The sequence below is a fragment of the Grampus griseus genome, assembly GCF_964374135.1.
Source record: "Grampus griseus genome assembly, chromosome: 1".
NCBI classification, from domain to species: domain Eukaryota; kingdom Metazoa; phylum Chordata; class Mammalia; order Artiodactyla; family Delphinidae; genus Grampus; species Grampus griseus.
The window spans coordinates 47,957,023-47,983,710 of record NC_139017.1 but is presented as its reverse complement, the minus strand read 5'-3'; the positions used below and the strand labels follow the sequence as shown (position 1 = coordinate 47,983,710).

Genomic DNA, 26,688 nt, shown 5'->3' with positions numbered 1-26,688 from the left:
CCAGAAGCCAAAATATTATGCCAAAGTGTAACATTGCTTAAGCATTTATTGAGCATTTATTGAGGGTTTACTACCAGTCAGGTATGGACCAAACTAAGTACTTTATATGCATATCATTTCTTCAAATTCTTCATCACCCTAAGAGGTCTATTTTATCCCTATTTTCAGAAGTTGAACTGAAGCTCAGAGAAGAAACTAATTCACCCAAGGTCACAAAGCCAATAAACAGAGGAGCTCAGGTGCCTACTCAGCTCTACCTGCTCCCAGGGGCCATGATCATTACACTCCCTCACCAGGCCTCAATTTTTTCAAACCTTGCTGAGTTTCAACGGCAAATATTTGATCTGGTTCTAAGTGGTTTTCCTTTCATTACTGGTGATGTTGGCTAGTTCTTTGTGTTTGCCAAACCAGACAATTCCTTTTTTGTTAATTACCTGTTGTGGCCTTTCCCATAATTGACTATACAATTTGATGAGTGAATAAAATGTGATCCACGGCTTATTGCCATGGTTAAAGGGAAAAACTCCAGGCACAGTGTCCTTTCTAGAGGTCTGCACAAACATGAAAGTACCTTTAATGGTAGCCAACCTGACTCGGGGAATTTCCTACTATCAAGCCCTTTGACACAAGTGCCTTGTTCTCTCCCTCATTGCTTCTATCTGTCTGAGCCTGGCTACAGATCCTTGAGAGCAACACAGTGCAAGGGAAGACTACCTGGCTATGGGGCTGGGCCCACCCCGTTAAGAGTAGCCTCTCTTCTTTCCTGAAGCAAGAGGGCTTGGAGCAGTTCTCAGGCATGCGCTCATCACTCTGCTTCTAAAGCACTTAACCAAAGAGTGGCTTCCCTTCCACAGTTATGTAGACAAATATCACAGTGATGAAGATGCCAAACACAGCAAGTTTCAAGCCTGCTGGAAACGTTTCTATGTTCCTGCTCCCAGCGCTCCTGTTCACTATGCAGCAGGCGTTCTCTCTGATGTTATTCCATGCTTTGAATCTGACATTTGATGCTCTCGCAGCACACCTGTGAAAACAGTAGTGGCTCTTAGGATTGTGTACAACTGCTACTTGAGCACCCCTTAAAATCTGCGGACCTTTGGGCCCAAGGGAGTAACCACAGTGGGGCTTTAGGGAAGAGTGCCACTCATTTAAAACCTGTGCTAATTTCAATGAGTAATGTTAACAGGGTATCACCAGGATGTGAGATCTCTAAAATCCCACAGAGCATTTATTTATCACCTACTGTGTAACGTCTTTCAATGCTGCTGCAAGGCCAGCTTAGGGACTTACAGATACCCTGGTCCCCAGTAGGGATGGGTACAAGCTGATGGGGGGCATCAGTTCACTGGCCCTCTTCCTTCTCTCTCCACAGGTATAAGCACTGCTTTTCAGGGTGGAGATGGGAACTATTTTTGAAATCTGTTTATTTTGCATTTAAAAGGGCAAGGGGGTACTTTCTGTTCTGCTAGTCAAATCCTGGAAATCGGCCCAAGTTTATTCAGAAGTAAGGGAACTTTCCAGAAGGCTTTACTCTCTGACCCATAAAATATCCTGTCTTGAGCACTTATTTCAACTACTTGCTCGTTTGTTTTTTCTTCTCTTTTCCCTTTACCACAAATAGGAATAAATGTCTCTAAATGACTACAAATCAAGAAACTTGGGATGGTCTCAGCTCACCGTGATTTATGGCATCCTCCTCAGCCTCTCTGGCCTGTTTGCTTATCTCTAAACATGGGTGGTGAACTGGACAGTATGTAAGGCCCCTTCGGCTTCGAAATTGTGAGATATCACCAATCTTTCTTCTTTGTCAACACGTTCTTTACAGACTCAAACCCTTCACAGAAATCTGAATAATGAATTTTTTTCCCAGAGTTACATAAGACAATAATATCTCCTCATATGTTAAGAAAAGCATTACCTTCTTCCCTCAGAACGCTTAGAATCCAGGCAGAAGCCTCCTAGGGATTTTGGTTTACTGGTGGGAGCCTTGGGTCTCTAATGAATCAAATATATATATATATATATATATATATATATATATATATATAAAGAAGAATTTATTGTTTCCAATGTCTTGTACAAAGAATCTTTTTTTTTCTAGAAAAAGTCATATACTCTGAGAACTGATAAGTTTTTGGTATATCAGGTTGTTTAGTACTTCATAGCACAGACTTTCACTTTGCCTTCTTTTATTCAGTAATTAGTAAAAACATCCAAGTTCCGCAGAGTAATATTTTACCTCAGTGATTCACACACAATAGACATGCCAGTGACGAAGGTCACATGATGCCAGCAGCATTCTGTTCTTAAATAACCCTTTCTTTTGCTCTCTTATTTGTACTTTTTTATTGCTTGGAACTTATTTTATGAGCCTGCGCCATTCTTATATAAAGAATAAAGTTATTTTAAAAAAACAAGTTGGCCAAAAAAAAACAAAAAACAAGTTGGCGATGAACGAGGACTAGAAAATAATTTAGGAAAGTGAAAATGTTCTGTACGAGGGGTAGAAGGAGAGACAGTCGTGGCTTTTTTCTTTTTTCCTTTTCCCCCAAATTTCTTTCATGATGGTATTTTTTTCAGTAAAGTGAAAAGGTATAGCTCTTTAGGTCTTTGTTTCCTCCCTGTGAAATACAGTTGCAAAGATTAAATGATTTAATATATGCAAAGTGATGAAAACATCTCCTGGCACATAGTAAGCATTCAATAAACATTAGTCATAATGATTGTAATAATGATAATTGTTATTAATTTCATGTTGCTGTTTCTCCTCATATGTCTGGTTTTCCTTGACGGTCCATTCATATTTAAGATTCAGACTTTATCATCCTCAAATGTCTGCAGTGTCCAGGGTGACCCCTAAGAATGTAAAGATGTGGTATCAGATGATGTTGCTGACCGCTGTTTATCAAGTTCCAGGTCCCATTTCCCATGAATTCACTGAGGTTCCTAGACCACCCTGCCCCCAACTGGTAGGCACTCTCATTGCTCCATTTTGAAGATGATGTTTGAGGCACAGAAAGGTTAAGTAACTTGTCTAAGGTCATACAGTATTATCAATGGGACTCTACACTAGACTCCTCTCCACCCTTCAGTTTCTAAAAATAATTTCCCTCCTACAAGAAGTCTTCTTTATTACTCTATCCACTCAGATCACTCATCTGGTCTATATTTCTTTGGCACTCATATACATGTTCTGTACCTGACTTTATTGACCTGAAGTTTTATTTATTCATTCAACAAACATTTGTACCGTGCTGCTGAGTACCAGTCCCCACGCTGGCAGTGAGGATTTCTGAAGGGACCACCACACCATCCCTGTCCTAAACAGCTGACCATTGAGCATGGGGATTTTGTTAAGTATTCTGCACTGACTTCCTTCTCCCCAATCAGACCATCTGTTGGATCTCACAGAGCTGTTTTCTATTTCTCTTTTCCCCCCTGTTTGATTGAAGTAATTGACACACGTCACTGTATAAATTTAAAGTGTACAACATGATGGTTTGATTTTCCATTTCTCTTTAATCAACCCGTAATATCTACCACTGGGTGTAGATATTTGCCCCCCTCCCAGGGGCTCAGGACCCCTAAACACAACAGGAGCCTCTGACACCTGCCGTGCTGCCAGAGGCCTCATGATACTGCCAGAGGCTGAGGGCAAAGGAGACAGCCACCAAGAACTCTCAGATATACAGGAGCAGGATGGGACTTGTCTCAGACAAGGAAAGGACTGACCGACACCAGCATAGAACAAGAACCAGAAGGAAAATCAAAAGGAGACATTCTTTTTTTTTTTTTAATGTAATTTAAAAATATATTTTTATTTATTTATTTTTGGCTGCATTGGGTCTTAGTTGCAGCACGTGGGATCTTTCGTTGCAGTGTGAGGGGTTCTCTCTAGTTATGGTGTGTGGGCTCCAGAGGGCCTGGGCTCAGTAGTTGCAGCACACGGGCTTAGTTGCCCATCAGCATGTGGGATCTTAGTTCCCTGACTAGGGATTGAACCCACATCTCCTGCGTTGTAAGGCAGATTCTTAACCACTGGACCACCAGGGAAGTCCCAAAAGGAGATGTTCTGACAGCAATATTGAGAAAGACTGACTAGGGTGTGATGGAGGGTAGGACAGGACAGGGGGCACCTGGGCATTCACGTGAGTCACAGAGTTACCAGGAGAAAGGAGAGCCCTGGTCTTAGCAAGTGTGTCGTCAGGACACCCCAAAAGAGCATGTAACTCTAATGAGTCTGGACAATCACCTCCAGGATGTGTTGTATCAGCAGGTGTGATGGTCTCAGCCCAAGGTGGGGTAGAGAGGGCATGGCCTGCTCTACAACCATTTACTACCGGTCACCCCTTCCCAGCCTAGGCCAGCAATGATGAGTCAGCTACTGCCTCCACCCCTTCCCCTCTACTCCCTGCCCCACCCTCTTAAAGATGTTCTCAACAGTGGTTTAGTGATACCTGGGCAGGGTCTCTGCAGATGGTGGGAGCTGTGCCAGGCACAAGAGTGCCACATCTGAGGGAGCACTGTTCCCAGCATGGACATCTCTGCACATACACTATATCAATTTCCTGGAAGAAGGAAGCAAAGACTCTTGAGGTAGAGAGACTTTGAAAATTCCCACGTGCGTGGGCTGTGGGGATCTGCTCACCAAGAGACACCTCAAATGATTTCCAAGGGTGTCGGAAAAATCCTTTATAAGCACATTCTTTTCTTTAAACCTTGTTAATTACAGAAAGTGTCAAACATATACAAAAGTAGACAGTAGTAAAATGAACCTCCACGTACCTGTCACATGCAACTTCTTTTTAATTCTCTTAAATTTAAAAATAGATATGTTAAGTAAGGCATTAGGGTAGAAATCTGTTGCAAAATCAAATTATAGGATTTCACAGCTCTTAGGCAATCAGATACTCCCTCCCTCTCTTTCCTCCTGCCATAAGGAGGTATAGGTCTTTGATTTCCTCTTCTTCTATAATTTATTTGCCTTACTAACATTCCTAGAGCTCTCCTACAGTATGTAAAAGGTAGACATTTTGATTTTCAAAAAAAGAGTAATTATGGCCTATCAACATGACTCTGCAGCCAATAATAATAATAATAATTATAAGGGCTTCCCTGGTGGCGCAGTGGTTAAGAATCCGCCTGCCAATGCAGGGGACACGGGTTCGAACCCTGGTCTGGGAAGATCCCACATGCCGCGGAGCAAATAAGCCCGTGAGCCACAACTACTGAGCCTGGGCTCTAGAGCCCGCGAGCCACAACTACTGAAGCCCGTGTGCCACAACTACTGAAGCCCATGAGCCTAGAGCCTGTTCTCTGCAACAAGAGAAGCCACCACAATGAGAAGCCTGCGCCCCGCAACAAAGAGTAGCCCCTGCTCACTGCAACTAGAGAAAGCCCGCGTGCAGCAGCGAAGACCCAATGCAGCCAAAAATTAAATAAATGAATAAACAAATAAATTTATATAAAAAATAATTATTATAATGACTATTTAACAGGGAAAAGGTTATCGATTAATGTTAAACACAGTAAACAGTATAAAATTGTATGTACACAGTGATGGCAACTGTGTAAATACATACTGCATATGCACATAAACAAAACCTAGAGAGAAAAAAATTAAATCAGAAAAAATTAAATCAGTTTTTGCGTCAGGTGGCATATTTGTAGCTGTCTTATTTTTCATCTTTAAACAATTCCTTTAATGTTGTTGTAATATGATTTTCACTATAAACACCATTTACAATGGCACTAAAAAATATTGGCGTTCATTAAAGCAGTGGCTTAGTGAGAGTAAATGGCACCCATGGGGAAATGGAATACTTCTGCTCCTTTCTCCCCATGCTCAGAGCTAGATTCTGCAAACATAGCTGTTTTTTTGTTTTTGTTTTTGTTTTTTTGCTGTACGCGGGCCTCTCACTGTTGTGGCCTCTCCCATTGCGGAGCACAGGCTCCGGACGCGCAGGCCCAGCGGCTATGGCTCATGGGCCCAACCGCTCCGCGGCACGTGGGATCCTCCCGGACCGGGGCACGAACCCGCGTCCCCTGCATCGGCAGGTGGACTCTCAACCACTGCGCCACCAGGGAAGCCCTCCAACCTGAATTTTTTATGGAACTTGATAAACATTCTAAAATTTATGTGGAAGAACAAAGGGACAAGTAAAATAAAGACACCATTTAAAAACAACGACAAGGTGGGGGAAGGGGTGCTATGGGAATTAAGACATTCTGCTCTCAGCACAGGCTAGATGAATTAATCAGAGACCCCATTGTATTAATCATAGTTTTTATTTTCTGTATTTTATGCTTTGACATCTTGGGGCCTTGCTAATCCTTGAGAGACTGCCTCTCAAAGGGCTAGCTAGGGCCTCCCTGGTGGCGCAGTGGTTGAGAGTCCGCCTGCCGATGCAGGGGACGCGGGTTCGTGCCCCGGTCCGGGAGAATCCCACGTGCCGCGGAGCGGTTGGGCCCATGAGCCATGACTGCTGAGCCTGCGCGTCCGGAGCCTGTGCTCCCCAACGGGAGAGGCCACAACAGTGAGAGGCCCGTGTACTGCAAAAAAAAAAAAAAGGCTAGCTAATTCCTAGAGATAGTAAAGCAAGCCTTTCATATGCAAACCAAACAATCCAAAACGCATACCCCAAACACCTTCCTACCTAACTCTCACACACCAAGCCATTATTTCGCCTAGTTGGCCAGATATTGGACAACTAGGGACCACACTTATAGCCCAGAGCCCACTAAAATTATTCAAACTAGCTAATCCTAAAATGTTTGTCTTGCTTGACCCACTCCTTCCTGCAAACATCACACTAAAGGCGTGAGCCCATGCTTTCTTTCACTCCTACCTCCTGCCTGACCCTGATACTTCCCCATGTGGCCCTGCATGGCATGATGTGCGGGTTCCTCTTGGGAGCTGTAGGTAATAAACTCTTCTTTCAAAGGCAGTTGTCTCCATGTCTATCACCTTACCATACTTGATTTAAACAAATCCTAGGTACGTATTAAAACACCCATGTATGTATAGAAATTTGATATATGACAAGAGTTAACACTGCAGATAAGAAGAGAAAGGACAGACTGCTCAAAAATGGTTTTGGGAACAAGATGGCTTAGATGTGCTTCTCCCAGTTTCTTTTGCTAAGTACAGCCAAAAACCTGGATGTTATATACAAAGCAAACATAAAAAGACTCTGAAAGATGGAGAGAAGCAGATGGGCTAGGGACCTTGGGACCCGAGGGATGACATGTGGTGAGTGCTCTGAGCTTTCTTTTTACCTCACAAATCCTGGACTGGGTGCTGGAGAAGCCGTAACCTGGAAACATCAATGGGTTCAGACAAAAAAGCCCCCCAAAAAGCCAAAGGACAAAGAAAGGGAAAAGGAGCAGCCTAGCAAGACAAAACTTTTTGACAGTAACTGCTCTACTTCAGCCAAATGGCACACTCCACCCCCAACATAAAGGCACATGGGAAGCTTGGATTTCCACTTCCATGTGTCAGAAGCCCCCTCCCCAGCTGGGTGGTGTCAGTGGAGGCCACGTGGGAGCCCCTGCAGCAGCCCAGCAATGATAAGGCACACATACACACACCAGGGCATCAGTGGAGGCCCAGTGGGGGAACTGGACTTCTACCCCCACGTGAGAGCAAAGAGTTGGCACCCCTCTTCCCCACCAGTGTGGAGTATGAGGAGGTCAGCTAAAGCAAAAGATTTAAGTAAGATCTGGAGTCTCATAACTCAAGTGAGAAAAAACAATAACAGATGCCAACACCACGATGACAAAAATATTAAAATCATCTGACCAGGATTTTAGAGCAACCACCATAAAATGTTTCAAGGAACAATATGAGACATGTTTGAAACAAACGAAAAATATTAATTCTCTGCAGATAGTACAATATATACAGAAAAACCAAATGTAAATGTTAGAATTGAAAAAAATTCAACAACCAAAACAAAAAATTTATTTAGATGGGTTTGACAGTAGAATGTAGAAAACAGAGGAAAGAATCAATGTCCTTGGAGATAGACGTATATAAATCATCCAAACCAAACAAGAGAGAGAAAATAGACTAAAAACAAAACAAAAACAGAGTCTCAGAGTCTTAAGGGATTAGAAGATCTAATGTATGTAATCAGAGTTCCTAAAGCAGACGAAGATGGTCAGGCTGAAAAAGGTATTTGGAGGGCTTCCCTGGTGGCGCAGTGGTTGAGAGTCCGCCTGCCGATGCAGGGGACACGGGTTCGTGCCCTGGTCCGGGAAGATCCCACATGCCGCGGAGCGGCTGCGCCCGTGAGCCATGGCCGCTGAGCCTGCGTGTCCGGAGCCTGGGATCCGCAACGGGAGAGGCCACAACAGTGAGAGGCCCGTGTACCGCAAAAAAAAAAAACCCAAACAAACAACAACAACAAAAAAAGATATTTGGAGAAATAATGGCTGACAACGTTCCAAATTTGGCAAAAAGCAGTAATCTACAGATTCAAGAAGCTGAATGAATTCCAAACAGGATAAACCTAAAGAAATCTATGCCAAGACTTGTCATAGACAAACTTCTGAAAACTTTTGTGATCTCAAAGGACATCATCAAGAAAGGCAACATACAGAATGGGAAAAAAAATATTACTAAATCATATAGCTGATAACAGTCTAGTATTCAGAATATATAAAGAACTCTTACAAGTCAACAACAAAAAGACAAGTTAACTTGTTAAAATATAGGCATATGGCTTGAATAAACGTTTCTGCAAAGAAGATACACAAAAGGGGAATAAGCACATGAAAAGATGTTCAATATCATTAATCATTAAGGAAATGCAAAGCAAAACCACAATGAGATACTACTTTACACCCACCAGGCTGACTTTTAAAAAAAAGTTGGAGTGGAATAAGAAGTGTTGGCAAGGATATGAGAAATTAGAATCCTCATATATAGGTAGTAGGAATGTAAAATGCTGTAGCCACTGTGGAAAACAACTAGCCATTACTAAAAAAGTTAAACATAGAATTACCATAAGAGCTAGCAATTCCACTCCTAAGTATATATCCAAAAGAACTGAAAACACGTACTCAAATATTTGTATGTGAATGTTCAAGGTAGCACTATTCCCAATATCCAAGAGGTGGAAAGAATCCACATGTCCATCAATGAATGAATGAATAGCAAATTGTGGTATATCCATACAATGAACTGTTAGTCATAAAAAGATACAGATACATGCTGCAACATGGATGAACCTTGAAAACCTTAAGCTAAGTGAAAGAAGTCAGTCATAAAACATCACATACTGAATGATTCCATTCAAATGAAAAATCCAAAAGTAAATTGACTGAAATAGAAAGTAGATTAATAGTTGCCAGAAGGGAATTGGGGAATAACTGCTTAATGGGTACTGAGTTTTATTTTGGGGTGATGAAAATGTTTTGAAACTAGATAGAGGTAGTAGTTTCACAACATTATGAATGTCCTAAATGCCGCTAAAGTGTTCGTTTTAAAATAGTAAATTTTATGTTATGTGAATTTAATCTCAATTAAATTTTTTTCTGATTCCTGTCATTGTACTGTGAAGGTCCTTATGTCTTTAGTCTAAGGAAATACATAATAAAGTTTTGGGGAGGGAGTAAAAGGTCATGATGTCTACAATTTAGTTTGAGAAAAAAATAATAGATAAAATTACAAAAAAAATGTGGTAAAAAGTTAAGACTTGGTAAACCTAGGTTAAGGCCACACAGGAACATTTTGTTGGAATCTTTCTGTAAGTTTGAAATCATTTTTTTAAATTACATTAAAAAAAAAAAAAGACACCAAGGGGGAGTTCCCTGGTTGCCTAGTGGTTAGGATTCTGGGCTCTCAATGCAAAAAAAAAAAAAAAGTCACCAAGAAAAGAGTGAAAAGATAAGCCCACTGGTGAGGGTTGTTAGTAATGGGAGAGACTCTGCATGTGTGGGGGGCAGGGGTTATATGGGAAATCTCTGTACCTTCCTCTCCATTTTGCTATGAACCTAAGACTACTGCAAAAAAATCTTTTTCTCAAAAAAAAAAAAAAATCCCAAGCTACTAGAAGATATGTTCTATACTTAATGACTAACAAAGAATTAGTATCCAAAATATATAGAGCTCTTATAAATTAACAAGAAAAGGGTAAACAATAGAAAAATGGGTAAGAGAAATGAACAGGCATTTCACAGATGAGAAAACACAAATGACCAACAAACATGTGAAAAGATGCTCAACTTATTAATAATAAGAAAAATACAAATTATAATCATAATGAACTACCATCCTCCAACCACTACATTGACAAAAATGAAATCTGGCAATACTAAATTTTGAAGAAGATTTAGAACAATGGAGCTCTTAATGTATTGCTGGTAGGAACATAAAATGCTGCAGCTTCTTTTCAGAGCAATTTAGCATGCTATGTTAAGTTGAAGAGAGATATATCCTTTGATTCTACTACTAGTGGAGCAGTTCCACTCCTAGATCATTCATTCAATCAGAAGAAGATTTCTTGTACATTTACACAATGGATCATTTGTCACAATGTTTGTAGCAGCATTGCTTGTATTAGAAACACTTGGAAATGATCCAGATGTCCAATAAATAAAGAATGGATAGATATATTTTCATAATAAGTATATAGCAATAAAAATGAATGAACTAGAGCTACAAATATGGGATGAAGCTCACAACATAATACTGAATGATAAAGGAAAGTTACAGAAGAATACTTACATTACATTATAATTTAAATAAAGTCCCAAATCATGAGAAACTAATGTCTGTGGATACTGTAAAGAAAAGGAAAAGAATGAAAACTAGAAAATTGAGATCAGTGGTTACCTTGGGGGAAAGGAAGGAAGGGAATATGACCAGGGAGGGATACATTGGGATCTTCAACTGAATTAGCAATGATTTTTTTTAAATCTCTGGAGTGGGACTCTACCCATTCTGTGATTCTTTATAAATTTTTGGATGCGTAAGATATGTTATAATAAAATGTCAAAAAAAGTTTTTCAGGTTTGAGATTTTTTTTTGTCCACTTGGGAGAATTCCAGGTACCCATATGCATATGTGTCAGCCCATTTTAACTCTCATTATTTCTGTAGCATGGTTTAATGTGTGAATGGAAGAGTCACCAACGAGTGCCTCGCAAGGACTTTCTTTGCAAAGCAATCATCAGAAAGAAAGTCTTTGCTTCCATGGGTGAACAGATGTTCTGGAGTCCTTCTGCGATATAAAAAAAAGGGACACTGGGGGGAGCTGTTTCACTACTCAGGTGCCTGGTTGTTTTTCCGCCCCTCTGGCAGCTTGATATACTGGAAAGGGCAATAGAATGGAAACTGGGAGACTGGAATTCGATTCCAATTTTTCTTCTAACTCTCTGTGCTTTGGGCAAGTCATATGCCCTCTCTGCTTGTTTCCTCATCTATAAGATGAACCATATAGCCTCCTCCAAGAAGGCTTTCAGATAGTAAATTCCATAATCAATGATTATCTATAGTAAATCATGCCTGGACCCATGAATTGCGACGAATAGTGCTTGGTGCTCACAAAGCCCTAACAAGTCCCAAGAGATTAAAATAACTCAGGGGTCCTCATGTGAGAGGTACAACAGGAAATTCCTCTCCCTAAAACGGATACATGTGTCTATACTCATAATGCAAATTATAAATTAGCTAAAGTCAGTAATGGTTATATTAGATGAAAGGGAAGGGAAAGCTGTGTTTCCTAAACAAATTAATATTTTTCCTACAGAAAAAGACCACCACTGCTCATAATTCAGTTTTATGAAAATAAATAAGTTTACCTTTATTATCATCTTAGAATCATTGTAATCAGAATTTGGTTTCACTATCTCTTCCTGCTGCTCTTGTATTTCAAAGCTGGGTTCTACTACACAGAAAGAATCAGCATGTAATCAACAAGATAAAGGTATATTGATCATTAGGCATATTTAAGCATATCTACCAGGAGGTCAGTATTTTTACAAGAAGAATGTTAAATTACATTCCTTGTAAGGATGGCATTTAGCTCCCATTAGCACATGTCATAGGTAAGAACAAAGGGCTTATTAAGTAGTTATAGAATATGTAATTTACTCTTCACTTTGATCCAACTGTAATATATAACTACTGTTGGGAATAAAGATGCTTTTCAATTAATTAAGAAACTATTGTAGAGATGTTTAACCTGATCAGGTCTCCTAAAATCTTGACATGCAACTCAAACCACACATTTAATGGTAGTCTTAATGGTAGTATATTCCCTTGGTACATTGGGCCTTCTGATTGCAGCACTTGAGGTAGGCCCTGCACATGATAATTACAGGCCTACAAGGTATATTATCAGCAACAATAGCAACTGAGACACAGAGAGTAAAAATCCTATTAAAGTCCTGGCACGAAGACAATGAAACAGACCTCAGAACTGGAAACGAAAAAGAGACATGAAGCTTTCTTTCTCTTCCTTTTCCTTCCCTGGAATGTCAGTGTGTCCTGCACTGGAAGTGTGGCAGAGGGGACATGGACTCAGAGTGTCAGCATGCCTGCAGGACAATGAAATGGGGTAGGGAGCTATGGATATGGAGGGGACTTTGGGGCGCCTGGTGGTTGAAGAACAAGAGCAGTAGGGGAGGGGACCGCATGGAGGCTTTAGTGTGCCCTTTGTCCAAGGAGGACAGTAAGGGGAGGGCCACATAGAGGTGCTGGCATGTCCAGGGGTCAAGGAAGTGATGATGGGGACCATGCAGAGGAGAAGCAGGCTACTATGATTGTGAGATTGGTTACACTGAGAAAATTAGAAAATTGAGCAAAAATGTAAACATATTGAGGCTAATGGAAGGCAGGTTTCTCACTGTCAGAGAAGTGACTTACAAACACAGAAAGGAGAAAGGTTAGAAAGAACACTGCAATGCTGGATTGTAACTGGAGGTCAATATGGACTCATGGTTTAAAAATACATAGAGAGAGAGATATAAAAATAGTGATAGATGCATATGTGTATGTGTACATATACACAAACATTTATTTTCTAGCTCTGTCCACTGAGAGGGCCTAGAAGCAACAACTCTCCAGCAACCAGGAGCTCACTGAAGGCCTAGATCTTGGTTTCTGAATTGATATCCTGCAGTAAAAGGAACCAGCGTTCCTGCGGCAGAAAAAGCCCAAGATGGGTCTGAAACATCTTGTTGGGCCAGAAATTAAGGAAATGCTCAAGGAATGATGAGGACACGTCAAAAGGACACAGTATCCATCTTTTTTTTTTTCTTTTTTTTGCCACATGGCATGTGGCATCTTAGTTCCCTGACCAGGGATTGAACCCACTCCCCCTTCAGTGGAAGCGTGGAGTCTTCACCACTGGACTGCCAGGGCTCCCACTAGCCAAATCTGGGACAAATTGAGCATTAGGATAAATAATCATATCAACAGATACAACCACTGAAATGAAGAGTCAATGAACTCATACTAGTATGAATGAATGAATGAATGAACAGACATATGAACAAACCAACCAACCAATCAACCAACAAATAAATAAATAAATGAGGGTGAAGGGAAAGTCTTCCTCACAATAGAATACCAACTAATAAACTTAGAAGAAATAATAGAAATAGAAACTTCCAATGGGCCATCATGATGATGGAAGTTGAATTAGGCAGTCACTTATGGGTACTGGGCTAATGGATAAGGTTTGATGAGGTGTCATTTCAGAATATCTCCCCACAAAATACTGTTCCGTTCCAAAGGGGAAAATGATGACTTTATGGAGGAATCTGAGAGACACCAACTTTTCCAGGTGATTAAGGCTGGCATTACCAGCAGTGAAACAGAATGAGAAGAGCACAGCATCATTTCTGAGGAATTCCTGCCTGGATGCATGGCCTCTATGAATAGTCAAAAGAAAAATCAGAAAAATCACCTGCAGAATGAAGGGCCTATGCTCTTTAAAACAGTCAAGGGCATTTGACAGGGAAAGACTGAGGCACAGTTGTTCCAGACTGAAGGAGGCTGAAAAGACCTGACAATTAAAGGCAACACATGTTCCTGGATTGGCCTTGGACCAGAAAGCAAAAGATATTATTGGAACAGTTGATGAAATCTGAATGGGGTCTGAATATCGGATGTTAGCATTGAATCAATGTAAATTTCATTATTTGGAGTGTTATACAGTGGTTATGTGGGAAAGTATCCTTTGGGGGTAGCAGAATACATGCTGGAAGGCTGAGGGGCTTCATGTCTACAGTTTGCTCTCAGTGGTTCAGAAAGACATAATGGTAGGGTACCTGCATGCGTGCACACACACACAAACACACACACACTAGGGACCTACTGTATAGCACAGGGAACTATACTCAATATTTTGTAATAACCTATAAGGGAAAAGAAGCTGAAAAAGAATATATATATATATATATATATATATATGTATAACTGAATCACTGTGCTGTACACCTGAAACTAACACAACATTGTGAATCAACTGTAGTCCAATAAAAAAAAAAGTGTGGTAAAAGGTAACAATTAGATTATCTGGGATATGGGAATTCTATGTACTATTCTGGCAACTTTCCCTAAGTTTGAACTTATCTCAAAATAAATTGTTCAAAAAAGTGTTTAAAGGGGCACAGGATGGATTTAAACCTAAGATTGAGAAGAAGGAATCCTATATACTGGGAGGGCATATATGACTTTTTTTAAATGCTTGGTCTGACTCATTCAACACACGGCGCCCACAGAGAACAATCTTTAGTTACATCTGTATATTTAACTATATAAACATATTTGTAGGCACCTGTAAATCACATTCTATGGCACTTGGGAGTTCAGTACTAAAGATTCAGTTTCCATTATATTATTTTTCACTAATTATATTGCTTTGTATTGCAGCTAATTAAAGATCATGCTTTTTATATAATAATAATATTAATGATAGAATAATACTTATTGCACTTATACAACTCTTATTATATGTCATCACTACTCTATTTTACATATTTCTACTGAATCCTCACAACACTCTATGCAGTTGAGACTATTATTATCCGTATTTATAGATGACGAAACTAAGACACAGAGAGGCCAAGTGTCTTGTCAAAGTTAGTGGCAGAACTGGGATTTGAACCCAGGCAGTCAGACTCTAGAGTCCATATTTTTGGTACACATATTCTTTGTTTCCAGAGCTCTATTTAAATTTCTTCAGGACAGAAACTACGGCCCCTTTTGCTCCTATTTTCTTCCTCAAGAAGGTCTAGCACAATGCCCTGTACACAATAAACAGTTGTTAACTCACAGGCTGAGATCCAGGAGTGGAAGCTCTGCTACAACCATTCCCTGGATGGTCATCAATTTGTGATGACCTAAGCATTGTCTCTCAAGAGAATACATCAAGGTATGTCCAGGAGATGCCACAGACTAGGAAGTCAGAAAGCGAGCTCTTCAACATCAGTGTAGGGTAAAATTTCCTTTCAGTTTGGCCAACAGGGACTGAGTAACTCCCTCTCCCCCCATATGTTGAATTAAACATAGAGGATTCAGACATAGGTTTTTACCCTCAAAAGTTTACAGCCTAGAGCAGAAGCTCCTGGGCAGAGGGTGGAAGTAGGGGTTGATTGAAAAGGCAGACTCCTAGAACCAGACCCACAGAATCCATTTTGAGAAACTCCTAGTGGAATGTAGTATAGGACAGGTGGCAAGATGAGAAGAAGGCATTCCAGGATGGGAGAACAGAATGAACAGAGGTTCTGGCAGGAAACAGCATGCTCTGTCTGGGAGAGAATAAGGAAACACCCAGATGGGGCCAGGAGCACACACCTGCCCGGGTAAGCTGCCCTCTGGATATTGCCTGCATCAGTCCTCCGCAACCAGCATGCACGTCCAAACACTTCACCCTTTGGAACCACTCCCAAACCCGGGGTGACAATATGCCCTGTTTCGCCAGGACAGTGCTGCTTTACTTCTGTTATTCCAGAGTCCCTTTTGGTTAGTCTCCCCTTTCATTCTCAAAAGTATCCTGTTTGGGATGATAAATTATATGGTCCCTACTGCCCCCAAACCCTATTTTTTTTCCTCTTTAGGGGAAGGGGACTTAGAGCCTGAGTTATACACATTGGCTTAACTCCCTCCTCCATAAGTGGAAACATAAGCTGTGTTTAGAGTCTATCTGATGAAAAAGAAAAACAATTAAAAAAAATAATGACCTGGCTTTCCGGTGGTCTTAATCACCAAATCAAATGGGCCATATATGTGATTTGATAAAGCACACAGACTATGAAAAAGTGTCCACACATCGACATAATCCAAATCTCAAAGTGGTTTGTATTCCACTAGAAACCTACTGAAATGAGAGGAAAATGTGTGTTCATTGGTGTTTCAAAGAAATGCAAATACTACCTTTGCAGGTACTTAGAGGACTGTTAGGTACAGACCACTGCTTTTAAGTAATTAAAGTCTATGGTGTTCGACAAGTGTCTCAATAAACACATGTTCTACCACCTTTTACATGGAAATTTAAGTGCTTATTTACATTTACTTTCAGATTTAAAGTTGAACAGATGTCTTGGGGCCCTTCTGAGAATCAAAATGGCTTATGTAAATCCTTCAGATCAAAACATTTTATGCCATCACAAACTTTCTATTAAATTCTATTGCCAATTCAAAATATTGATGTGGTTTTATTTCGGGTTTATGTAAAGCAAAGACTGAAGGGCACTGGTCCCACCTGATGCGTTTTTAAATACTCAGGCTGCTGTTTCTCCTGTAAATGTCTTTGCAGGAACTATACAAAAGGGTTTTCTGTGGAAACGAGGTTTAATGAATGGAAAGGATTCCTTTAATGAGCCATTTAGAAGATTTTTAAAAACCTTTTAGAAAATTTATAAGATATCTGAATTCCTTCATCTAATTTGAATTGTGTTTAAACGGGAAGTTAAAGCTAGAGCGTACTGCAGGAGTGTTTACTTGGGGGCTCCTTTTCATTTGGTATTTAAGCTCAGCAGGTAGTTTAAATACTAGATCACATTTGTAAACTTAACCTGTTTGTCACTAGAGTGTTTGATGAGGTGAGCTTTGGGATCCTACTATGTGCAAGAGCCCGTGACAGCCAATGAAGGGAATAAAAGGCAACTGTAAAGGGATGCACAGGATTGGCCTTTGAGACGTTCCTTAAATGATCACAATATTTTAACAGGAAGAAAAATGGGGAGGGGGTGGGAAAATGAAAGGAATTCCAGGCATAAAGAACAGTTGAGGCAAAGGCACGTGGGAAGAAAGTGTGAGAGATGCAGAAACAAGTAATTATGGTTTGGATCCGACGATGAGGGAGATAAAGTTACAGGAGACGTTGGTGTCTCCTCATGGTGCATAATAAGTTTGCCTCTTGTTGTAAAGTCTCCAGGCAAATTAATAATGTGATTCAATCTCTGCTGATAGATTTGGACCTGAATTGGGAAAAGTTGGAGGAAGAGAGGCCAGTTAGGAGGATTTTGCAATTGTTAAAAAAAAAAATTGTTTTTAAGTAGCTGAATGCAAGCTAAGATAGCGGCAGTGGGAAGAGAAGGGGGGATAATTTTTTAAAAACTCATAATTCTAATCCATGGGACTTGGCAATTGTTTATACCTAAGGAGCTGAGGGGAGGCTTTGAGCCTGGACAGTGGGAAGGCAATAAAGCCATCAGGATAAACAGAGGCCACAAATGCAGGTTGGGATGAGTGAAAATGAGCTTGATCCTGGATACCCTGAATGTGAGGTGCTGGAATGTAACCACAGGGGGAAGTATAAATACATATATACATATATCTAATCTTTGAAATGTTCATGATGACAAACATTTGTTGGGTGAATGCGGGAAGGAGGGAAAGCAGGAGGGGAAGAGAAGGAGAAGGAAGGAGTTCTCCAGGACAGAAAGCAGCTGGATATGCAGGCCTAAGCCTAGGAGGGGTGTCCTGTGTGGAGGTTCTATGTGGAGTCACGACATAGAGGCGGGAAGTGAGGAGACAGCAAGGGAAACGATGCAGAGCGGAAGGGAAGAGGGCTGAAGACAGACCTCAGGCACAAGCTTCTTTAGGGGCCAAAAGACAAAGACTCAGCACAGCTGAGTAGAGGGTAGAACCAAGAACCAAGAGAGCACAGAGCTGCCCAAACCGAAGAAAGCAGGTGTCTCTAAATAAGGAGGGACAGTGGTCAGAAGACTGAGAAAGGCTCCCCAGAGTTGACGACCTGGAGTTCATTATGTGAGCTAATGATGTGCCAGGTCCAGGGCTAAGAGCGTTACTGGCCTTTCCCTTCCCAGCCACCCTGTAAGCGGACGCTGCTGTTAAGCGCTGCACTAGGGGAGGCTTAGATCTGTTAAGGTCGCACAACTAGCAAGTGGAAGGGCAGGGTCTCTAAGCCAGCTGGGCTTACCCAAACCTGTTACTCTCACACACCTGGTCTTGTGCTTCAATGACCGCAGTGTCCGAGAGAGAGAGAGAGAGAGAGAGAGAGAGAGAGAGAGAGAGAGAGAGAGAGAGAGAGAGAGAGAGACGGGAACAGGAACTCACAGTTATTCCATGCTCACTGTGGGTCTATACGAGACCACGGGCGGCAAAAGGAGAGAGAGGGGACAACAGCTGGAGGGGAGAGAGGGTGGCTATCTCAGGGTGAGGAGATGGCGCAGGGGGACACTGTGACTCTGGGTCCTATGCTAGAACGTGGAAATAGTTTCAGAAAACAGAAACCTTCATTAAAATGAGCTGTTTTAAACCAGGATTTTACCATTGTAACAGAATGTAGTGACTCTCTATTTCCCTTCTTAATACACATGAAAAGTGCTATTTTCTATATTTAATATATGTGTAAAAGTATTCATGCATTAGAATTGTACACACTTTTTTGGGTCCCTTGTTTTTTTCTGATGAGAATATGATATTTCCTTTCGAAATGATAGTGGCATTAAGCTCTGGATCATGGGAAACAAAAGGAAAATAGGCCATGAGAACATATGAGCTAGCAAAGGGAATACACACCAATGGTAGGAGTGAATTCTCTCAACTGTAGGGCAAAGATTTTTGTGAGGGGAAGAAAATTCACTTTGCCTTTCTGAGGGAAAAGAACATTTCTGCAGTGGCCTTTGTGGAACACACAGGCCTTCCCTTGGGAGCACAGGGAGGGCTTCTACCAGGGAGGCTGTCACATTTGTACACCTCTGCGAGAAATACATTGCAGAGCCTGAGCTGGCTGCTCATCTGGGCGCGTTTTTAGTCTAGTCATTGCCCCTTCAAAGCAGCTTAAGCCTCATGCATCCCTGATTGTCAAGATAGGGAAGGAGGATTTCTTCTGTATCCCAAGAAGCATGCAGGGGAGGGCAGGCCAAACCTGTGCAAAAAGGCTTTAAAAGCAGGGGAACCGCCAGGAGCAGAAAAGGTTGTTGATCAACCCTCGGCTTCAGTCTGTGAAGAAGCATTTTGATAAACTTGGAGCAGTTGTGTGCTGTTGGACATTCAGCAGAGGTTTTAATGCAGGGGATTTTATTAATTTATTTATTTTTATTTTTTGCTGCATTGGGTCCTCTTTGCTGCGCACAGGCTTTCTCCAGTTGTGGTGAGCAGGGGCCACTGTTCCTTGCGGTGCACAGGCCTCTCATTGCGGTGGCTTCTCCTGAAGCATGGGCTTCAGTTATTGTGGTACGTGTGCTCAGTAATTGTGGCAGGTGGGCTCTGGAGCGCAGGCTCAGCAGTTGCGGCGCACGGGCCTAGCTGCTCCGCAGCATGTGGGATCCTCCCGGACCAGGGCTCGAACCCATGTCTCCTGCATTGGCAGGCGGATTCCCAACCACTGCGCCACCAGAGAAGCCCTAATGCAGGGGATTTTAAATGAGTTCTCCATGTCACAGATATTTGGGAAGTTTGAAAAGAGGTGAGATCATTAACGCTATGTCCACCTAGTGACAAAACAATGAGTGAAAATGAGAAAAATCGAATCCACCCATTGTTTGGATGACCTAATGCTCAGCCTCAGGCCTGGAACTGCCCTGCCCCTCCACCACAACCCCACCCCAGCCCAGGATGTCTCTGTGAAATGCCCAAGGCTGAATTCCACAAGATCCCATGAGTTCCATGACAACCCCTCCATTCTAATGGCACTAGGGTCTTATTGAGGGTCCTCAACGGGCAGATTCAAACATCCAATTCAGACCTGACCTTGAGAAGCAGGTTTTCTGTTTGTATTGACATTGACATTGCAGAATAGCATTACAAGAGTAGGACTGAACCAGAGCTTCCCCCTCTGACCTGACTGCCTGCAGTTGGCTAGCATCAGGTAGACAGTCTAAAGCAAACCGAAGGACCAGCTTTCTCCTAGCCCTCGCATAAATGCACCTCTTCGGAGGGCTACATGCTGGGAACCGGGATGGCTTGAGACCACAACAGCTTGCTTGTGCAGGTCTGACCTGCAGTCCTGGGCAGTCGTGAGCAGTGAGTGTACAAGCCTTCCTCTCTGGAATCTTCTAGTCTGACACTGCTTTTCATCAGAGGGCTGGTCTAGTCCCCTCAGCTTGTATCTTTGGCAGGGAACAGAGGCAGCCCCAGGTCTGGGTCAAGACTTTGCAGGCATCTCACATCCAGAAAGGGTCTGGGGTCGTCACTTGCCTTGAGGTACCCCCATGCCAGCTGTTCTGCTCAGGGGCCAGTGGGGTCTGTCCCCAAACTTTGCTGCCATTTCCAAATGAGGCCATGCCAGACTCTCGGGGAAAGCTCCCAGTGCCTGCGCCACCACCAATACCAGGCGTTACAGGGGACTTTTCAGAGGGCCCCAGGCACTTACATTGTTTGTTGAGCTCTTAATTTGAACTATATGAAACTGCCATTTTTTGTCCAGACATGGACAAAAATGTCATCTGTTCATCCTCATAATAGAAATTGTGAGAAAAGTGTAGAGTATGTGGTTGAAAGAGCACAATTATGACAGCCAGACCCGGGTTCAAATCTCAGTTCTGTCACAGTATATTCAATATATGCGAATTCCTGCTGTGTGCCTAGTACTGTTCTAGGACCTGGACACGTGATGGTAATGAAGATAGACGGACCTCACTCTTCATGGCACATTCTAATGGAAGCTTATCTTTGGGGGCTACTTCCTAGCTATATGATGTTGGGCCAGTCACCTGGCCTGTCTGAACTTCACCTAAGTATTGTGAAGGTTAAATGAGATAATGCCTGTTAGGCCAGAAATGCACTGATGGCCTTCAATAAGTGATAGTTTCTGTTATTTTACTGCGGCTCACATAGGACTCCTAATAAATATTTATTGGATGAAAGAGCCTCGGAATGCATTGTGGGAATCTTCAAGCCCACCCCTAAGAGCCCAAACTGGACACCCCTGCAGGAGAACGGTGCACCTGGGGCAGGGGCCACTTAAAGGGAAGCCCACGGATCCCAGAGTTCACCACTCCCGCCCTCCCTGGGACCTGGAAGAGACCAGCTGTGGTCAGCCCAGATTAAATCAGGAAGGCAGTAGGCACAGGAGGAGTTTGGGGAGGTGCAACCTAGTTCATATTTCTTTTTTTTTTTAATTTTTAAAAAAATTTATTTATATTTTATTTTTGGCTGTGTTGGGTCTTTGTTGCTGTGTACGAGCTTTCTCTAGTTGCGGCGAGCGGGGCTGCTCTTCGTTGCGGTGCGCGGGCTACTCAGTGTGGTGGCTTCTCTCGTTGCGGAGCATGGGCTTTAGGCGCGCAGGCTTCAGTAGTTGTGGTACGTGGGCTCAGTAGTTGCGGCTCGCGGGCTTTAGAGCGCAGGCTCATTAGTTGTGGCGCACAGGCTTAGTTGCTCCGTGGCATGTGGGATCTTCCCGGACCAGGGCTCAAACCCGTGTCCCCTGCATTGGCAGGCGGATTCTTAACCACTGCGCCACCAGGGAAGTCCCTAGTTCATATTTCTTAATGGATGTGCAATCGTTTAATCTGAAGAAAATCATTGTCAAATTTATTGATTGAGGCAAAGCAGAGGTTGAGACCTCAAAAGAGGCCTGGAAATCACCTGTAGGAACTTCCGGTTTTAGAAATCAAACACAGAGTTGGCTCTGTTTAGTAAGAGAACGTGCAGAATGACCAGTCCTTCCCCTGACAGTCTACCCCACTGAGGCACTGGCATGAATGTAGACATGGAGTTAACAGATTCCTTTTGCAGCCCAAGGGCCTATTTTCCAGGCTCTGTGTGCAAAGAGCCCGTAGGGATGTTTCACAGGTCACCCTGCCTACCATTTAAAGCTGCATAAATCATGCTGGACAAGGTATGAGTAAGCGCACAGCTGCTATCTACAGTACAGCTTCTGATGGTACCTTCACTGTCATCATAGTCCTGAGCCCTGTCCAGTTCTCTGGGTCCATTCATCTCGGGTGATGCACAGGGAGTTGAGACCAACAATTGCACTAACTTCTTTTCCTTCACTTTTCTGGTGGAAGCTGAGAAGGAACGTGGAGAGCAGTTAAGTTTCTCTGTTTGTGTATGTGATCTCACTGGATTCAAAATATTTCACAGTTCAGGTCCTTATTCTTGTATCTTACATTATTGGCTAATTATGGCTTTTACGATAAGGTAGACCCCACAACTACTCAACTCACTCCTTTCCTTCCACCATCACTTAAGGTGGGGCCTCTGTGGATTGGCCACGGAGTCGGGCATTGGGTACATTGGGGAACAAGACAGACGAAGTTGTACATCCTATGTGCGGGAAATATGGACAGTAAGTACATAAACAGTTAACACAGTGCACATACTAGAAATGCATAAAGAGCCCAGGGTGATATAATCAAGAGTAACTGGTGTTTCACTACTGTAAAAAAACAATCCTTCCTCTTTGGCACCAAATTTACTAATCTGTGAGTAAGAGCTGGGTTTTAAATTTTTTTCCTATTTCTATTTTAATGGTTTTTATTGCATAGGTTCCTTCCACTGTAAATAATTCTCGATCTTTGGAGGTAGCTTATAGGTAATCATTGAGTAGTCTCTAATACTTGCTGCATACATACATAGTATTGGGCCAGGTGAAAATCCAAACTTGTCAAGTTCGTTCTGTAATTCATCGTCACTCAGACACTTCACATCCACCATGGTGATAAAAGTTTGGTCTCTTTTCTGACAGTGGAATCCTTGAAATAGCAAAACATTAAGTTCCTTAAGACAGACTTACAAATGAGAACTAAAACTTGACCGGTCCACAGAAGTGTTTACGACCCCAGCTCCCCAATCGTGGAGGCACACAAGCAGTAAAGCAAAAATCACCATTTTCTGCCATTTTCTGTCATAAATCTCTTCTGGATTTAGTGGCCTCAATGAAAATCTCTGGATGGGTGTCACTTTCCCCAGCGTCTTTGGGGTTCAATTATTTCTAACTTTTCTACTCAACTAATGGAAGAAAAATCTTCTGCACAAAATGAACAAATATTTCCATTACTGCTTAGGAACTCTAAGTTAAGACCCAAGCTCTGGGAAGAAGTTAATTAAACATGAAAGAGCTGAGAGAGATTTTTCAGTGAGTTAAATAAAAGTTATTTATCCCTGCCCTCCTTTTGATGAGAGCACAGAGAGTACAGAGCATTCAGTTATTGCAAACAGTAGTCTTTTCACACTTGTAATTTAACTCTGAACATAATGAGATGGTAGTTTTTAATTAACCACCAGCAGACTTTGTAATTGCTGAATTGGCATTTGAAAAAAGTCAGCTCTTCATTCTCTGGCACACAAATTGATTTATATAGATTTAGGCAAGTCTTGATATGGCTTTCCAAATCTGCACAGCCTCAAGTTCAATCAGTTTTATTCCGTTGATCCCTTTATCCCCTAAAAGTGACCCCTCCACCTACTTAACAAGATCCTAAAAAGACAGACGCATTTGTCCAACCTTTTAACAAACCTTTTAATTCAGGAGTTTATTTATTGTACCTCGTTTCTATTACGTTTCCAGTCTTTTAATATTGCAGTGAAAATGACTGCAAGACAACTACTCAGCATAGGAGGATCTGGACCAATTTTAAGTGCTGACTTTGCCTTTATTGGTGGTCAGTCAATGTCTGATTAGGAAGAACATTGTATACAAGCTGGAAAAAGCTGCGAATTGTCGTGTGTAACAGGGTTGTTCAAGAACACCTAGCTTACCAGTTCTCCACCTTAAAGCTATACTTTGACCAGAGTCACATCCTGGCACACAGTAGGTTCTTAGTAAATGTAAGTTACCTTCTTTCCTAGGTGTTTGGGAAGTTGAACTGACACTTTCAGACCACTAGTAAACAACCTAATGTTATGAAGGAAAGGACAATGCACCTCAGACTTTTTTTTAACTGGAAGCTAGCTTAGGCAGATCCTATGACACTTGTTCCCAAGAACAGCTGTCTGTTGTTTCACCACCTTCCCAAAAATAACCTCCAAAAGAGCCCTCATCAGTTTCAAGTGACACTAGACGATTGCTTAAAGGGAACACACATATGGAAGAAAAATATTCACATGGCATCCAACTGAATAATTAATGATTAATCCACTTACCCATGGTTGTCTAAAGTCTATGCAGTTGGGTTGGTTACTAAAACTGTGTGAGTTTCACCCAAGGGTTTCCACTAGCAACCAATCCCTTTTTGCCTGTTAGGTATTATGGTAATCATAATACTGACAGTGTGACATCAGAAGCCCCATGGCAACAGACTGATGTGAAAATCAGATGATTCATTTAACCTGAGTTCAAACAGAAGGAGGCACTGGTCGACTTCACAGGCAGACTGCCATGGTAAAATGTCAAGAGACACAGAGAAGTTATCATTATGCACAGGGAGTAAGAAGGAGCTGCTACCAGACCAAATGGTGCCAAGAAACTGGGAAGATAAAGGAGAAATCAAACAGACTCAAGTGACTAGGCCATTATCAAAAGACTTACAGTAGTAGTTGGGTAATTTGGCCGTATTACTCTAGGGGACAAAAGAAAGTGGCAGAAACCCGTATTGACTTGTTAAGGAACTGCTCATGTAGGAATAAGAATCAGTATAGACTATAGATAAATAATAATATGTCACAGAATTTTGATGGCTTTGGTCTTTTCAAAGCACTCTCATATCTTCTCATTTCATCCTCTGCACACTCCTGTAAGACCTCCAGCACAGATATTATTGTCCATATTGCAGAGGCTAGTTTCTGTTATTGTTGCTTTATTTTGTTTAAGGAAAATCCCTCAGACAATTAGCTTGGGTATTTCAAAAAAGACTGCTAAGACTTTAAAAACAATTATGCAAGACAATATAACTTTGTGAAAACACAATGCTTTCATTAAATATCAGAGATAGGAGGAAATCACGGGAAGGGGTTAAGGGGACAGTGGAGCCAGCCTGGCTAGAGTCAAATCCCAGCTCTGTCTCTTACCGGCTGGGTGACATTGGGTGGGGTAAGTTACTAACCTCACTGTGTCTCCTTTACTTCGTCTGTAATGGGGATGAAAACTGTACCTATCTCGCAGGGCTGTTATGTGGATTCACTGAGTTATAGTACACATAAAGTGCTTGGCACATAGTAAGTACCATATAGATGTTTTCCGCTGTTCTAATTTTTCATGAGCCCTACCCTCAGAAAAATTCTACATCCAGTCTCTTTCTTAGGAGGCTCCATCCCATTTACACTTGCCCATGGGAGTCTATCATTTCAACACTTTCCAGATACTGGGAAAGGACGGACCATCTTTGCATGCATAGTCAGGGAGGCTCATTGGGTGATCCCAGGCTGTGGTTCCAAGGGCTATGGCTCTAGAGTTTCTGAATAGAGCATCAGTTTCCAAACAAACATGCAACTCGAACATTTGCCAACATCTGAACACTGGATTTACCAAACAAAGACTTTGAAAATTGACACATTTGTTTCAATCAAAGCAAACAAATGATAGGCTTGGGTTATTAGGATGCACAAGCGTTTTATCCACATTTCCCAGAACTGCTTTCAACAAAAAAGCAGCCAGCAGGTGGGACTGCTTCCATTTCAACAGACTATTGGGATTAAACTGGCATTTCTAAAATATTTTCTTGGTCAGGCCTGTGGGGTTTAATACCAAGCTAGGTTGACAAAGGATTCAATCAGATGATCTGATTGGGTGGAGCCCCCTATTATTTGCAAACCATTCTATCTGAAGTTATTCTCTTGAGGATCCCACTGGCATATCCATGATTCTATTCTCAGTGTTATTCTGTTTAAGAATTCCTGTACTCTGCAGTACTCTGAAATACTTGGTTTTGATGTTTATAGCACCCGTTTCCCTTGGTTTTATCTGTGAAGTCCTGGTCATTAGCTTGTTTTTTGTTTTATCCTCTCCACTGCTGCAAAGATGTTTTATTCCATTTCTCCAGGGAAACAAGTTTTAATTGCCAATTGACTAGGTATTCAACATGATAAGGTATCTAAACCCTGAGAGCTTCCTTCTTTCATTAAAATGTAGATCCAATTTCTTTTCCCTTAATGCCACATGCTGTTATTAAACTGAAATAACGGAAATAGTAAAAGCCAGATGTCACTTCAGTCTCAGGTTTGACATGGGGCACAATTTCCTCTCCTCAAGTTTAATCTGCTGTTATTTACTAACCCCATCCTTTGGAAGAATGAACAATTTAAATGTAAATGCAATTTACATAGGGGAGCAGATAGTAGATTTGCAGTTTCAATTGCCAATAACCATTTGCAAAGGGGGAA

At 41.7% G+C, this 26,688-nt stretch overlaps 1 protein-coding gene across 1 annotated transcript; it reads right to left on the bottom strand.

The window, feature by feature from the left end:
* Nucleotides 1-825: 825 nt before the first annotated feature.
* LEMD1 (LEM domain containing 1) lies at nucleotides 826-24,557 on the bottom strand (the record flags this gene model as incomplete). Its single annotated transcript, XM_082654177.1, is given in 6 exon segments — nucleotides 826-1,086; nucleotides 11,808-11,888; nucleotides 18,862-18,935; nucleotides 22,314-22,436; nucleotides 23,004-23,123; nucleotides 24,514-24,557. Coding segments are annotated over 6 exon segments (663 nt in total). The 5' UTR covers nucleotides 24,518-24,557.
* Between the last annotated feature and the right edge of the window lie 2,131 nt (nucleotides 24,558-26,688).